Genomic DNA, 17,592 nt, shown 5'->3' on the forward strand with positions numbered 1-17,592 from the left:
CATATCCGAGCCGGGGTCTCAGGATCACGTGAGAGTAAGCCAGCCCGAATTCCAGGCACGCTTCGTCAACGGAGAATGCGTGCAGGTCCCCTACCCTCTTGATGGAGGCCAATGCGACCAGGAGCGCTGTCTTCATAGACAGGAACTTAAGCTCCACTGATTGCAAAGGCTCAAAGGGAGCACTCTGCAGGGCAGTTAGAACCACTGAGAGGTCCCAAGAGGGAACGAGAGGAGGGCGAGGAGGATTCAGTCTCCTCGCTCCTCTCAGGAACCTGACGATCAGGTCGTGCTTCCCAACAGACTTACCTTCGACCGTGTCATGGTGTGCGGCAATAGCGGCAACATAGACTTTCAGGGTAGAGGGAGACAGCCTTCGCTCCAACCCATCTTGAAGGAAGGAAAGAACGACACTAATCGAACATCTCCGGGGGTCTTCTCGGTGAGAAGAGGTTCCACTCCGAAGAGGTTCCACTCCAACGCATAGACGTGTCTAGTGGACGACGCTCTAGCGAAAGGGATGGTAGCCGCCACCGCTGGTGATAGGGTACTCAAACCTGCCTCGTCCCATCCAGGAGCCACACGTGGAGGTTCCAAAGATCGGGACGAGGGTGCCATAGGGTGCCCCGTCCCTTAGAAAGGAGGTCCTTCCTCAGGGGAATCGGCCAAGGAGGTGCTGTCGCGAGGAGTACTAGTTCGGAGAACCAGGTCCGGGCGGGCCAGTATGGCGCGACCAGAATGACCTGCTCCTCGTCCTCCCTGACCTTGCGCAGGGTCTGCGCAAGAAGGCTCACTCGGGTAAACGCATATTTGCGGCCCCGCGGCCAGCTGTGCGCCAGTGCATCCGTGCCGAGCTTCCCCTCGGTCAGGGAATAATACAGGTCGCAATGGGTCGAGTCGTGAGAGGCAAACAGGTCTATCTGTGCGTCCCCGAACTGGTCCCAAATCAGCTGAACCGACTGGGGATGGAGTCGCCAATCTCCCGGGAGGGGCTGAAGCCGTGAGAGCTCGTCGGGTGCACAGTTCTGGGCTCCCGGGATATAAATGGCATGAAGCGACCTCAGATGCCTCTGACTCCATATGAGGAGGTGGCGGGCGAGTTGCGACATACGGCGGGAGCGTAGACCCCCTTGATGGTTGATGTACGCTACAGTGGCGGTATTGTCTGAACGGACTAGTACGTGTTGGTTCTTGAGCACGGCCCGGAAGCGGCGCAAAGCAAGACGTACGGCCAGCAACTCGAGGCAATTGACATGCCAGAGGCGTCGGGGTCCTGTCCAGGAGCCCGCGGCAGCACGTCCATTGCACATGGCACCCCAGCCCGTGGAGGAGGCATCTGTCGTTACAACAACATGCCGCGAAGCTCGTTTCAAGGGCACTCCGGCCCGTAGAAAACTGAGGTTCGACCACAGGGTGAAGGTTTTCCCAGTTGACCCGAAGGCCCAGACGAGCTAGGTGCTGGAGCACTAGGTCCCTGTGTTCGCACACCTGGTCTCGAGAGTGAGCTAGGATCAGCCAGTCGTCGATATAGTTCAGGATGCGAACTCCGTGTTCCCGAAGGGAACAAGGGCCTCCCAACAAGGTTCCCACAAGGGCTGCTTCGACGACCTTCGTGAAGACGTGAGGAAACAGGCCTAGCCCGAAAGGGAGAACCGCGTACTGGTATGCCTGCCCCTCGAAAGCAAACCGTAGGAACGGTCTGTGTCGAGGGAGAATGGAGACATGGAAGTAGGCGTCCTTCAGGTCGATTGCTGCAAACCAATCCTGGGGCCGCACACATTCGAAAATGCGTTTGGCAGTGAGCATCTTGAACGGCAGCCTGTGAAGGGAACGGTTCAGCACGCGCAGGTCCAGGATTGGCCGTAACCCACCGGTTTTCTTTGGGACAATGAAGTACGGGCTGTAGAAGCCGGTCCTCATCTCGGCCGGAAGGACGGTCTCGATCGCACCCTTCGCCAGCAGGGTAGCGTCTTTGCTCTCATGATAGGGGCGTTGCCACCGACCAAAGTGGAGCGGACTCCCCTGAAACGGGGAGGAGACCGCGCGAACTGAATCGCGTAGCCGAGTCTGATCGTCCGCGCAACCCAGCGGGACAGGAGGGGAAGCTCTAGCCAGGCTCCCAAGAACTGTACCAGCGGGGTCATACGAATCACAGACTTCCCACCGGTGGTGCAGCAGGGCGGAATGACTGGCCCAGACGTGGACGGCATAGCGGCCCGGTGTGGAGGCACAGTCTTTAAACGCGCCCTGACAGAGGAGACCAGGGAAGGATGAACGTTCCACGGGGGTCTGCTCTGCCAGGGGGCTGGCGACAGAGGTGGATGAGAGCGGCACGGTCCGGGGACGGCGCGCACTGTCAACCGGCTCTGGAACAGAGGGGGACGAGGGGTGCACAGCTCGGGGGCGGCGCACCGTGTCGTCCGAGAACTCTGTGTACTCAGGGATGGAAATGTCACTTCTTTCTTTAACCACATTAGGGTGCTGCCCACCCGTGTGTGAGCAACGGGGAGTGGAGAACAAAAGATTCTCCCCCGGCCCTCCACCGGGGGAAGGAGTGGTCCTGCTACCATCTGCTGTGAAGTAACTTTCAACATCCCTGAGCAGCCTGTCTCAGGGGCGCCGCTTGGCCCGGCGTTCAGCGGGGGGCGGGGCTGGAGAGGGCTGGGGCGCCTTCTTACGGCTTCCTCCGTGACCGGGCCCGGTTGGAGGCTGCTGCTAGGGCCAGGCGGGAGGGGCGGGAGCCGCAGGAGGGCGCCCTCGGCGGCGAACAGACTGGGGGTTCTGCCCGGGCGGCTGGGTGGAGGCAGCAGCGGGCCGTCGGGGCAGAATATGCTTAATGGCCTCAGTCTGTTTCTGGGCGGTGGAGAACTGTTGGGCGAAATCCTCCACCTTACCGCCGAATAGGCCGGCCTGGGACATGGGGGTGTCGAGCAGGCGGGAACGCTCAGCATCCCGCATGTTAGCCAGGTTCAGCCATAGATGTCTCTCCTGGACCACAGCTGTGGACATCACCAGACCCAGGGAGCGTGCGGTCACCTTCGTCGCCTGGAGGGCGATGTCGGTGGCGGCGCGCAGCTCATCAAAGAGCCCTGGGTACGTCCTACCCTCGTGCATGTCCCTTAGCATCTTGGCCTGATAGACCTGCAGAGTGGCCATGGCATGCAAAGAGGCAGCCGCCTGTCCCGCCGCTCTGAGGGACTTCGCCACTAGGGTAGACGAGAACCTACAGGCTTTGGATGGGTGCTTAGGCTCGCCGCGAGAAGAAGCACTCTGAGGACACAGCTGCATCGCAACAGAGCACTCAACCGGGGGGAGCCCAGTGTACCCACGGGCAGCTGCCCCATCGAGGGGAGGAAAGGCGGATGAAACCAGCGAGCGGTCGCGGGAAGACATGGGAGTCTTCCAGGACTTCGAGATTTCATCATGCACGTCCGGGAAGAAAGGTATTGGGGCAGGCTGAGGACGGGAAGCCGCAGCTGCACCCAAAAACCAATCGTCCAGCCGCGAGTGCTCAGGACAGGGTGGAGGGGTCCACTCTAAACCAATGCTTGCGGCCGCCCGGGAAAGCATGGCCGTCATCTCTGGATCAGACTGAGCCACAGCCGTATTCACACCCGAAGGTGGCAGCTGTGAAGAGTCGTCACTTCCAGATTAATCAGACCCGCCTTGTGATGCTGTGATTGACATCACGTCTTCCTCTGGAGCGCCAAAGGAAACCCGCGGGACCTCAAACGACGGTCCCGTGGGAATCCCCTGAACGCTCGCGGGTTGCAACACTGGTGAAGGTGCTGTGGGGCACGGACAAATAGTCGGCGCTTAGTTCCACACAGTCACCCTCAGATCACCCTGGCCACCAGCCGAAGTAGAGCCTCTCGAGGAGGCGCTAGATCGGGGTGTGGATGAGGGGACTCTCACTCTTGCAAGATCATTGAGTCTCGAGCTAAGTGTTGCGATGGTCATGTTCCCACAGAGAGAAAATGACTCATCCACGAGCGCTGCTCTAGCGTGATTAATGCCCAAACAAACCAGACAGCGCCTGTGCCCATCAGAGTCAGACACAAGCCGACCGCAACCAGAAGTGCACGGGCGAGGCATCTTTAAAAAGACGTGCCGCGTGCAAGCTCTTTTTGTGAGAGAAACTCAGTGCTGAAGCGCCCGCAGAGGACACACTCGCTGGCAAACCACGCTCAGATAGGCAGGAAGTGTGCACTCGCCGGGAGATCGCCGTCACACCAACACTGGAGAGTTGCTCGTCTCGTAAGAAGCTGACAATCAGAGATAGCTGAGGGAGTGAAGAATTACACTTGGCTCCGAAGCGAAAACATATCTGCATGTTGCCGGCTTCCTCCTTTTATACCCACGAGGTGGGGCGGGGTTACGCTATGCAAATTCCGCAGACCCATGGCATTTCTTTGCCATTGGCTCGTTTTGTAATACTCGAAGTTGATAGGCTTTCTAAGCGAAACCTCATTCGTCGTCATCCGATGTAACTCGGAGTGACAACGAAAGGGAACATGATGTCACCGTTTCCACAATTTTGTAGTTTACAGGGAGTAACATGCACATTGAAAGCCGTTTTCAAAACACCAAAACACCGTTGTCATGTAAATGAATGGCCAAAACATGTTTTTGGTTAAAAACGTTGTTGTGTAAACGGCCCCTTAGTGAGTTCATATTTTGTTGACAGATTCTCATTTATGTCAGCTCTGACAGAAAAATTATTGCTTTTCATATAATAGTGACTGTCAACAAATCAGATGAGAGTCCATCCCTACTAAAGACAAAATCTTAAACACAGGACAGTCAATCAGACTATAGGACTATGAGTCAAAATAAAACATCAAACATCCTTCTTGTGCCACTCACAGTTGACACATTTATACACAAGTTATCTCTTCAAAACACAATAGTGATGCAAGCAGACCAGAAGGACCGAGCCTGATTTTCAACAATTTGTGATCTATATTCTCTAAGGGTGTGGATGTCATTTATCCTCCAGATGAATATCTGTGTTTCAAAATTGGATGCCAGTTGAATTGAAGGTTGAGAACCACGAAACGCAGAAACATCCATCAAAGCATGTGGCTGGTAATACTGGTAGACAGTAGACATCTAATGGATGATTACATCAAAAATGCAATTTCAAAAATGTTTTGACACAGTTAGAGGAAAATTACAGCAAGTATTTCTGCTGGAATTTCAGATCAGCTTGATTTTTCATTTTGTGTCTTGTGTAACTATATCATGTATGCTTCGGTGTACATTCTGCTCTTGCTTTTTATTTTGTTTGCCTATCTTTCTTTCTTGTCTCCCTTCTTTTCCTGTCCATCTGTGGCATTGAGATGTTGCAGTCGAAGGTTTCCTTGGTTGCAACAGAATTCTGCAGTGAAATGTGAACATTCCACTGTCACTACTGTCTTCAGTCCTCAACTAACAAAGTCCCTTTAAGACAAGTCAGTTCACTCAACAGGCATCTTGGATATTTCCCCTATCCAACTTATTTTTAATGTAAAAGCGAGCACGGCATTTCGTAAATTGAATGTTTTTAGCAGTACAAAACATCTAGTTAATGCTTATTGATATTGCAAACTGGTATTTCTTATATTATTTTAATGCATTGGCTTAATTATAAACACACTGAGTTTGTAGTGCAAATAGGTTTACCATTGACTGCACTTTGTTATTCTTCTATTTTTCTTATTTCACTATAGCGGCTAATGAATCGAAAGTTTCACACTTTCAAAGGACATATAGCTTACTTCTGTTTGGAACAATAAGGTGGATAGCAACATAGATATTTTTCTATGAACACTACCGTTTGGTGTTAGTACTTTTTTTTTACTGTAGGTATCTAGTATAGGTATCAACTTAAATTTACCTAATTGGGACCGACATATCCAAAACTGTTTGTCAAGATTATGTGGCAATGATATATTAGATTTAAATCTGTCAACAATATCTTCATACAGTAAATGTTTCTTCTCTAGCTCAAATCACGCTTTAAAAACCCAATATTCATCAGGTTTGTGCAGCTGATGTGCAAAACAAGTCTATCACAATGGTAAATGGCACTAAAAGGCGGGACGCCCCCAGTTATTAAGCGTTACAGTTTCTCACATTAATTTTACTACTAGTTATCCATCTTTCCCCCTTGTACCGTCCCTGGCTACACGTACAGCCTTCTGACCTCATAACCTCCCTTCCACCAAATAATTCCACAGACTTACAACATCATGCAGCATCACTTATCACTAAATCATGATAAACAGCAGTTAAATCTCTGATAATAATGTGAAATTCCCTGTGCCAAGTCTCCACAGATGTAGTGACATGGAGCCAGATTCAGACACAGGCTAAAATGGATATAAGGCCTGAAATAGAGGGAGAGAGAATAGAAAGAGGACTGAAAAATAAAAAAATAAAAACGAATAACACAGCACGTGAGGGCAAGGTCTATGTTATGTGGTCCAAAAGTCTCAGACCACTGGGATGATCTGGGAAACAAAATCTATTTTAAACCTGGAAATAAACAGAACGTTTTAGCATTTTAACCCTCTGGGGACGGATTGGGCGGTACCGCCCAAAATAACATACTTTTACAAATGTGTAATTATCTTAAAAACTATTAATGATAGAGAGGTGCGGTCTTTTTTTGCCGTCTTCCTCAGATTCCGCTGAAGACAGTGATAACAAACTTACCCGGCTTGTATACACACTTCCTTGTTGCTCAATACCACTTCGTCAAAGGCCAATGAAATCGATGTTGTTTGGCAGATTCCCGAGCAACAACCAATGGAAAAATTGCCGATGGAGGAATATTTTTCTTACCCAATCAGAGGAAGGTTACCATGACGTATTCTAGCAAATCGGGGGACTCTGTAGCCTTGCAGGGGTGGTGCTATATACTATTACGCAAACAGCATTGAGTGGCAGAGACGACAGAAAGCGGACGGACGCGTCGAGTATAAACAAGGCTTTACGGAGCGAGAGCGCACAGAGATATGAGAGAGAGACAGAACAATTATAATATATATATACACACATACAATTATAGAATTATTTATTGTTTTTGCACTTTTATGATGGCACGCAGTAAACGATTTACGGTGCGTCATCAGGGGTGGTGATGGCGCAATGGATAAGACACATGCCTTTGGTGTGAGAGACCCGGGTTCCTGTGGTGGCTTGTCAGTAGAGGGCGCTGGGGCGCCGCCCCAATCAAGATTCAAGAAATATACATATACAAAAATTATATAAAAATACAAAAATAAAATAGTTTTTTAATACGATATGCCGACTGGTAGTAAGAAAAGCATCAGTATTTAATAAAAACTGGCTTTAATCGGTCAACTATTTTCTAAGTTTTTCAATGTGTTTCATGCGGGACGCCGGACAAATGGAGGTCTATGTGAGACTTTACATTTTCGGGCAGCATGTGACCTGAAGCTGGTCTCTAATTGGTTTCTTAAAGATTTTCCTCGGGGCGCAAGTCGTTGCGTCCCTGGCCAACCAGAATTAGAAACATGCTATTTTATCCAATCTGATTTGTTCTCGTCACCTGTCATTCAACTTTACGCTCTGGACCACTACTGAGTGCGAGTGCGCAGGCGACACCACTTCGACTCCGTCAAAGCCTTGCTAGGCTGATCAACATTTTTGTATAAACAATGGCAGCAGTTCATCCAAATTCTGTAATTTACTTACAAAAAAACCCTTTCACAAGGCTTTCGCTGGAAGAAAAAATAAAGATAAAGGATCTCGGACCGGACCAACCCGTTTTACAAATCCAGCAGCAGGCCAGTGACAGAGGACGAAGCTACACACGGAGCTTCACCCGCGCTTGTTATGAGAAACGGAGGTGGCTGGCTGGATGTCATGTTAGCAATTCTCTGTTTTGTTTTCCCTGTCTTTTATTTCAAAGTGTCGGCACTGAAGTTTTGTGGACAACGACGGGGGTAAGAGACCTCAAACATCTCTCTGACAAATGCAAACGTCATGAAAGTAGCCGCAGCCATATTGATAATAGCATGAAACTAACGTTTTTGGGCAGAGTTAGCATTGCTGAACAACTAGATGAAGGCTACAGGATTGGCATTAGAAGGCACAACGAAGAGGTGACAAAAAATCGACACATACTGTCCAGGATAATAGACTGTGTGAAATTTTGTGGAGCATTTGAGTTGCCGTTACGTGGCCATGATGAGCGTGAGAGCTCAGATAACCCCGGTATATTTCGCGGATTGGTGGATTTTGTTGCCTCTCTTGATGGAGCAATGAAAGAGCACCTTGACAGTGCTACTGTATTTAAGGGAACTTCGAAAACTATACAGAACGAGCTACTGGACTGTATGTTGTCTGTTACAAGAGAAGAAATAATCAAAGAAGTCCAGACAAGTATCAATCCAGGCAGATGAAACAACAGATATTGCCACACAGTCCCAACTTGTGCTTGTGCTGCGCTACATCAACGACAAGAATAACGTGCAGGAAAGATTTTTTGAGTTCATCCCTCTGCAGTCAGCTACAGCTGGGTGCATTACTACTGCACTAAAAGAGCGTCTTTCTTCTATCCTTCCTGAGGATCAGAAAAGTAAGCTCATCTGCCAGGCATATGATGGGGCCAGCGTGATGAGGGGTGCCACTGCAGGTGTTCAGAGGAAAATACAAGATGTGTACCCAAATGCCCACTACATCCACTGCTACGCACATCAGCTCAACCTGATAATGCAACAGGCCACGTTTCACATATCCAAGACCAGAATTTTTTTTTTCTAACATTGGTGGATTTGCCAGCTTTTTTTCTAAGTCACCCAAGCGGACATGTTTTCTGGATAAAGTGGTTGCCCATAGACTGCCAAGATCCAGCAACATCAGATGGAACTTTCATAGCCGTGCCATTAATACGATTTTTTAGCACAGAGAGGATCTCATTCACTGTTTTGAGAGCATACAAGACTCAGGTGACTTTGACCCCAATACTGTCAGAGAAGCAGGAGCTCTGGCCATGCTACTGGAGGATGAGGATTTTAAGTTCTTTCTGGAACTTTATCACCACATCATGCCACATGTAGACTATGCCAAGCTCCAGAAAAAGAACATTGATTCGGTCCATATCAAAGTGAGCATCCAACAGTTCCAAACGGAAATACAAAAGATCAGGTAACTTTATTCCTGTAAAATTTAACTCTTTATCCCTTGCCAAAATTTGATAAATTATCTTTGTCCTTTGCAGAAGCTCTCTCCACTCCATTGGTGAGCAAAGCAGTGATTCTCGTCCAACAAAGAGGCGCCGGGCGCTCAGTTCGGAAGACCGTGAAAGGATTGCAGCAGAGGTGAGTATGATATAGAAATCAGTCAAAATACCATTTTACATTATTGTTGTGCTGCAGAGATGTCCTGCCTACATATCATATTCTACAGACTCAAGAATTTTTTTTTAGTTTGGTATAAATCCTTACAAAAATCATAATTTTAATATTATACAACAGCATCCCAAAAATAATAAATTGGCAACATAAAAATAAATGATAAAATGAAATTTGAAGCCACCAAAAACTACAGTCTTGTATGGGACAAAAACTCAAATGGCTCTATTTTTCTTTTGAAAGTTATTGCAACTGTGACAATTAGTGGTCTACTCCAGGCTACTACCTTACATTTATATATCTATTTGTTTAATTATCTCTATAGGTCTGTGACACAATCTTGGGACACACTAGGGAGCGTTTCTCCTTCACAGACCACCTTGTCTGTGCCACCTTGTTGCAGGGGGACAGGTTTGATGAGTACAAGGATACCTTTCCTGAAGATGCATTGAGCAGCACCATGAAAGCGTATCCGATGGTCAGTGGAAGCAAGCTGAAGACAGAGCTCAGTCTCATCTACAGCAAGGAAGAGTTCAGAGCCTGCCGTGGTGCTGTGGACCTATTCCAGCTGTTTATGGAGAATAATCTCGAAGAAGTCTTTTCCGAAACTGTGACTCTCCTAAAAGTTATCATTACCACACCCATGACCACGGCTGAAGCTGAGAGGTGCTTCTCAACCTTGAAAAGAATAAAAACTTTTCTCAGAAACACCATGACCCAGGAGAGGCTGAATGCACTGGCATTGCTGTCCATGGAAAAGAGACTTGTTACGGAGATGACTGACTTTAATCAGAGAGTAATTGAGAAATTTGCTGGCCAGAAAGAAAGAAGAGCAAAATTTATGTTCAAGTAGGAAACATGCTTTTTGGTACTACTTTGTTGGTCTGAAATGTATATAAAAGAGAGCAACATTTATGTTCAAGTAGGAAACATGCTTTTTGGTACTTTGGTCTGAAATGTATATAAAAGAGAGTGACATTTATGTTCAAGTAGGAAACATGCTTTTTGGTACTTTTGGTCTGAAATGTATATAAAAGAGAGCAACATTTATGTTCAAGTAAGAAACATGCTTTTTGGTACTTCTTTATTGGTCTGAAATGTAAATAAAGATCATCAAAATTTATATTCAAGTAGTCAACATGGTTTTTGGTACTGCTTTGTATTAATTTGCCCCCCTAAATAAAATTTTTCAAAAAATGCGCCCCCTCAAAAATAAATATCACCAGCCGCCACTGGCGGGTTCGAATCCACTGTGAGACACCATTGTGTCCCTGAGCAAGACACTTAACCCCTAGTTGCTCCAGAGGCGTGCGACCTCTGACATAGATAGCAATTGTAAGTCGCTTTGGATAAAAGCGTCAGCTAAATGAATAAATGTAAATGTAAATGGAACAAGCTCTGGAACAATTACTGGAGAGTGACGAGGAGAAAGCATTCGTTAGAAAATTCTAAGCATTCCTAAGAAAAACGCCTGGGACTATTTGTAAATAAAGTTAAATTTTCCATTGTTCTTTACACATTTTATTTAACAATTACACATGTCTGTCAAGCAAAGGCTTTGACAAATATATTTTTTGTTCAAAAACTGTTCACTATTGTTGTGTGATTTACAGAAAAATAAATACCAAAAATCAAATTTCCGTTTTTGAAATTCTCTAGTTTATGGTACATTTTCACTCATACTTCCTTTATAAACATATTACATGTGTGCTTATGTTAGCTTAGGGTCTTCTGAATCCATACATAGCAAACACATAGTGTTCCATCTCCATTACATATAGTTTATAAGCCCAATTGTAAAAATAGAGAAAACGGACCAAAAAGAGCTTAGTCCCCAGAGGGTTAAAAAGTTCTTGCTTCCATTAAAACACAATGCTCCTTTGACCATTCTTAAATGCTGGATCATGTTCCTGGATCAACAACATTCAACAATATTCTAATCAACCAATCAGATTTGAGGGAGAAGTTTACAGTTTATGTCAAGTTTAGGCTTACAACCAGGGTTAGGTGCCTCTACATCAGTGTTATTCACATATTATTTCCCTCTGATTTTAGGGATACGTTATTGGTAGGGTTAGGTTTATGGGTAGGGTTAGGGTTAGGACTACATTTTCGCACAAAATATGTTGATCCATGAACATGTCTTTCTTGGCAAAGTCAAGGTGACACAGGTTTTACACAAACCTGCAGTAATTAAAAAAATAATTTAATAAAAGAATATGTCTGGACCCACTGTATATTGTCAGCCATAAGGAAACAATATAAAGAGCTTTTGAAAGAAACCTCAAAGTGTATTTTGCATATTTCTCTTCTTATGGTGGTTCACTACACTGACTCTAAGGGGTGCTGTTGCTGTGACTGTGACTGGCTAAGTTGTATCAATGTTTATGAGTGGCACTTTTGGCTTTCAGGATCGCTTAGTCAGTGGCACTTAATCTCAGGTTCTTTCAAGTCTACTGACACAGTATGTACTTAAGTATGAACTGCTCTCATAGTACACAGTCTCAAATGGGACATCAGTTGAACAGCACTAATAAGGATGACTGTATACTGACACATTCTCTTCTCTTTGATAGAGTTAGTGCTGTCTTTCTCTCTCTCTGGGGCACGTTCCTTTGTGACCTGTATCTGCTGGCTGTGCACGCGTCCCTCTCAGCATATTTTGTCTATTAACAAATAGCAGATTTAGGGCGGCTATGTTAACTGAGGATTTCCATAAGCTTTTTTTTTAGAAAGCAACTGTCCGCACTGGCCAGATAAAACCACTATAAGCATTGGTAATCTTTCATTTCATTTGACTAAAGGCAAATTTTTCTAGAGTCATGGCTCAGAGACAGGTACAAGTGTTGCCTTTGGGTGAGAGAACAAAAATCCTGGAAATACAAAAGAAAATTGTCTGAAATAGTTCTTGAAATACAGTATTTATTTAGCCATTATATACATAGATACATATATATATATATATATATATATATATATATATATATATATATATATATATATATATATATATATATATAATATACATATATATACATATATATATATATTAAATACATTATTATTATTTTTAAATATCAAAAAATATCATAATATACTAATATACATAATTTCAACTCCTTGTCTGCTTAGTTGGCTATAGTATATTCAGTAAGGAAGAATTGTTGGATTTTATGTACAAGTACGTGTGCGCAAGTGAATTTTGTCATTCGCAGCAGGACTACTGTTTTTATCACATATGCACTCAATGCCCTGATGGTGTTCTGTGGAGTAGCTGTATGTACTATTGTAAATCTTTTATAAATATGACGTCACTATGTGGACTTTACTCTGTCGTTTTAGGCCTAATGGACATGCGTGCAGGGTTGTGCTGTAGGGTTTCTTCACTTCTCTCTCTTTTTAGTATGGAAAACTCGTATCTCTCTACCACTCAGCCTGCTTGCCAGCTCTGCCCTTCCCCCGTCTCCCTCTCCCTCTCTCATACACCATCTTTCTTTCTTTCTCCCTCCACCCTCCCTCTGTTTCCTGCTGCTGCTTGAGTGCTCTGCCTGGCAACACCTCTCAGCGGCCTGCCTGCTGTCTGCTGCTCCCCATCATAGAGAGAGAGAGAGAGAGAGAGAGAGAGAGAGAGAGAGAGAGAGAGAGAGAGAGAGAGAGAGAGAGAGAGAGAGAGAGAGAGAGAGAGAGAGAGAGAGAGAGAGAGAGAGAGAGAGAACTACAGAACATTGGAGACATTGCTAACAAAAGTAGTAACAAAAAGGTTTGGAAATTCAGGGTGCTGCAAGAATGTTACAATGAGCCATTATTACTAATATCATCACATATAGATATATAGAATTTTACCAGTATCTCTCATTGTTGAGAAAGTTTCTTGACAATGACAAATGACCTAGCTTGCCAGGATACAATTTATTTTGATTTTGACAGTAATTCAGTGAAGATACACTATCACACCCACAAAAAAAATTGAGAATAAGTGAAACTTTCTACATCTTCTAAAGGCAGAGCCAATGAAAGTTCATCTGAAAAATGACACTGTCCAAGACTTAAAGGGTTAGTTCACCCAAAAATGAAAATTATGTCATTAATGACTCACCCTCATGTCGTTCCAAGCCCGTAAGAACTCCGTTCATCTTCGGAATACAGTTTAAGATATTTTAGATTTAGTCCGAGAGTTTTCTGTCCCTCCATTGAAAATCTATGTAGGGTATAATGTCCTTGTCCAGAAAGGCAATACAGACATCATCAAAGTAGTCCACGTGACCTCAGTGGGTTAGTTCGAATTTTTTGAAGCATCGAAAATACATTTTGTTCCAAAAATAACAAAAACGATGACTTTATTCAGCATTGTATTCTCTTTCCGGTTCTGTTGTCAATCCGCTTTCACGAAGCCAGTGACGCTGCTGACGTAAGACGCTGCTGACGTGTTATCTGGTGCGTCCGTGTATTCGGGTTCAAATAATATGTCTGGTTAAAAAAAAATGCAAGTCTTCCCCTGTGTCGAAATCCTTAGACATGTTTGCAAAGATTGTTTTGTTTACAGCGTGCGTCTCCCTCAGACTGTAAACGAAGCTCGGGCGCACCAGATAACACGTCAGCTCGTCTTACGTCAGCGGACTCATGAACGCGGATTGACAACAGAACCGGAAGAGAATACAATGCTGAATAAAGTCGTCGTTTTTGTTATTTTTGGGACAAAATGTATTTTCGATGCTTCAAAAAATTCTAACTAACCCACTGAGGTCACATGGACTACTTTGATGATGTCTTTATTGCCTTTCTGGACAAGGACATTATACCGTACATAGATTTTCAATGGAGGGACAAAAAGCTCTCGGACTGAATCTTAAATATCTTAAACTGTGTTCCGAAGATGAACGGAGGTCTTACGGGCTTGGAACGACATGAGGGTGAGTCATTAATGACATAATTTTCATTTTTGGGTGAACTGTCCCTTAAATTAAGAAAATAGGGATTTCCTATATGCTCTATTTGCTCTGAAAACGTCAAAAATGAAGGTGCTGAACTTAAAAACACAAAATCTAGCAAGTTTTAATTCAGGCCAGAGCACCTCCACAAGCAATTATGACACAGTCCGATTGGAGCACATCTCTTTTAACCAGAAGTAGAACATCTTTCTCTTTAACTCTATTATCAGAAAAGAATACTGAAGAAATTAAATTGGCAGACCTAGAATTGAAAAGAAGAAGTCAAAAACAAAAATAAAACTGATCAGGAACAAAACTGAGAGGACAAGAGGAACACAACAGGGGTGTTTTGCGGTCTAAAAAGGGAGGAGCTTTTAAAACATCCGTCAGTTAGGCCGGACAAGAGTGGATGATCCACAGCACCATAAAGTGGATGTTATCAGAGTAATACAGAAGAAGCTGGTGAGTGTGAAAGAATGAGCGGAAGGACAGAAATGGTGGAAGAAGTTCAGATAATGAAAGAAGTTTTCAGAAAACTATAAGGGCTGATCTATTCCTGTTACAGAATTTCACTCTGGAAAAGACCACTGCGCCTCAATCGGAAATGTTCAGAAATGTCTCCTGATATATTCAGCAGTTCAGTGGACCTTTGGGAAAGACAAGACTACAGCAAAAGACAGAGGAAGCCAGTGTGCTCCACATCGTGCACCGCCGGTGTAGATAAACAGCCCAAAAGAAATTATCTTCAATCTCTCTTGAACTCATTTTCTTACAGTCAATGATTGATGTGAAAGAATGATTTAGACATTCAAGTTGTACCTGTCAAGCTGGTCATGTCTTTAGTGTAAATACACACACATCCAAGCTAAGAAACATAAACACTGGTGTGCAGCAGTGTTTCCTGTGCACTGCGTAGCTACTAAATCTAGAGCACAACCACAGGAAATATATTTTGCACTCATTTGTTGTGAGTTAACTGTCTGAATTAAATGTGACGGGATAAAAAGACTGGGTACTGCAAAATAATACAAAGACGCTAAAAAGAGACATGACTTCTTTATATTGGCATACACAAAAACACATACTAGAACAATATTAAAACACACAATATAATAAAATAGAATAAAATAAAAACATAAAACATAATAAATATATAAATAAAATAAATAGAATAGACAATATAAATACAATTATATTAAATGATTATGTAAGAAGAAAATAGTATTGTTTTAAACAGAATTAATTAGGAAACACTGCTGCACAGTAGAAAGTGTTGCAGACATTGTAAATGGGTCAACCGAAAAAAGTATGTGCGAACAAATTCAGGTTATGAATGGAAAAAGTGTGCACGCGTGTGTGTGTGGGTGTGCATTCACAGAATCTATTGAAATCAAATTCTTCCTAAAGAATCAGAGTTTTTTCAATATTAGCAAGGTTACTGAATATGAACAAATTCTCAACTGAATATGGTAATATAAAAAAAGCCTGTTAACAGTAAATGTCGTTTAGTGATGTAGTTCAGTCGTGCATCTCTTTCAGTTCCTAACACCAATCTATCACAAAACATACATAAATCCTCAAATTAAATTTATTGTCCTTCCACCATTTGGTATTTCTGTTTTCATACACCTCACCTACACTTGAAACACTACTGGAAACTTTGTTTGTCTTACTGATCATTCATGTGATGTACTGGCTTGAACAAAAGACAGAACATTTATGCAAAACTTGGTGATATTTATGCAAATAATTAGGAAGAAATCGTCTCTCCTAGGCTTGTCTAGCAAACTTATTTTTTGGTACCCTCAACATTAACAGTGTGGTAGGCAATTTCGGAGAGGCAAGCAATAGCAACCTAGCTTCGAAAGCACAAAGCCACGCCTCCTTCAAAACACAAAAGCAGTATAAGCTCATTGTTTTGGTTCAGGAGGAACTGTAAAAGATGGCTGCTGTTTGTTAACGGCGCTCGGTGCCAGTCTGTCTACAACTCTGCTTTGCCTCATGGTGATGACGTGTGATGTCTGCGCAAGAATGGTGCGCAGACTTATGGAAATACATATGTTGACAGAACATTGTATCATTGCATTCGGACCAAATGCAATTATTAGATTAACATTTTTTGGTCCTGTGACTTCCACAGAAGATATACAGTATGTACATGTTTTAATATTTAGACCACTTCTATTATTGACTGCTATCAAGTATCAACCAATATAACAAAAACCTTCCCTACCTTTAAGTCTTTCTCTCCCCACATGTGCTTCATTGCAACATAATCTATGTTGTCAATCTGTGAGCAAGTAATTTGTCTAACCACAAAATCTGAAATGTAATGCTGAATAAACTCTTTCAATGTTATTACACACACATACTGTACAGCACAAATGCACACACAACCTCAAGACCTTTCATCAGCAGATACTGTAATTGCATCTGTGAATTTATCTCTCTCACTTCAGAGTGACATTTTGCTGATCTCATGTAATACTCTAAAAGCTCCCTGTTCAAACAAGCATAGAAAATAAAGACTATACATATTATAAAGTAGACGCTACCTAATTTACAGTCCATAAAATATATGCCCTGTTCCTCTAAAATGAACAGGACTGCAGTGTGATAGTCAATGATACAATAACAGATGCGTATATTTCAGCAGAATGCTCTTAATGAAGCGTAAAAGCACTAATGGCTCTTCCCAGCAGAGAGCCATACTCACTATTGGGCGGAGTCATTGAGCTGGTACTCGCGGGCACGGCTGAAGCACTCCTGGATGCCTGAGTCAGACCACAGGCGGATCATGGCGGACAGCAGCTCTGGAGAGTAGGGCTCGGTATCCTCCATACGGCTCACAACATCACAGACCATCTTAGCATCAGCCTGTCAGAAAAAACACACAGAAGAGACTTACAAACACAAGAACACTTAGTCACAAACTGTGCTCTAAATTGTAATAGTTGCAAGTTTGCAATTAAAAGTCTGAGATTTAAATATGAACTCAAACATTTCTCATCACAATTTCAAAGCCCTCTTCAGGGTTGTTTACAATGACTGTTTTTGGCAACAAAGGACATTTATTTTGCAATTTTCCAGTGACATGAGCAACCACGGCCGTTGGTGATGAGACAAAGTCAAGCAGAGTTCAACTTTATGCAAATAAGTGTTGCGATATGGGAACGCCTACTAGCAACCCTACTAACTACTATAACCCTACTATATGGGAACGCCTACTAGCAACATCACTGAGAATCATAACCTGCAGCTATTTTTTTCACTGCAAGTGTGATTGTGGCTTTACTGTGTCA

The 17,592-nt window shown here is 43.8% G+C and overlaps 1 protein-coding gene across 4 annotated transcripts in view; it reads right to left on the minus strand.

Moving 5' to 3' along the window:
* Window positions 1-17,592, minus strand: part of gnao1a (guanine nucleotide binding protein (G protein), alpha activating activity polypeptide O, a) — a 115,591-nt gene that overhangs the window by 24,157 nt on the left and 73,842 nt on the right. For all 4 annotated transcript variants that reach the window (XM_077248824.1, XM_077248827.1, XM_077248825.1 and 1 more), the window contains exon 4: window positions 17,007-17,167. In XM_077248824.1, the coding sequence (XP_077104939.1) occupies window positions 17,007-17,167 (161 nt within the window). The remainder of the gene's footprint in view (window positions 1-17,006; window positions 17,168-17,592) is intronic.

The sequence above is a fragment of the Siphateles boraxobius genome, unplaced genomic scaffold (assembly GCF_051911475.1).
Source record: "Siphateles boraxobius isolate OS27281-9 unplaced genomic scaffold, OSU_SipBor_1 31, whole genome shotgun sequence".
NCBI classification, from domain to species: domain Eukaryota; kingdom Metazoa; phylum Chordata; class Actinopteri; order Cypriniformes; family Leuciscidae; genus Siphateles; species Siphateles boraxobius.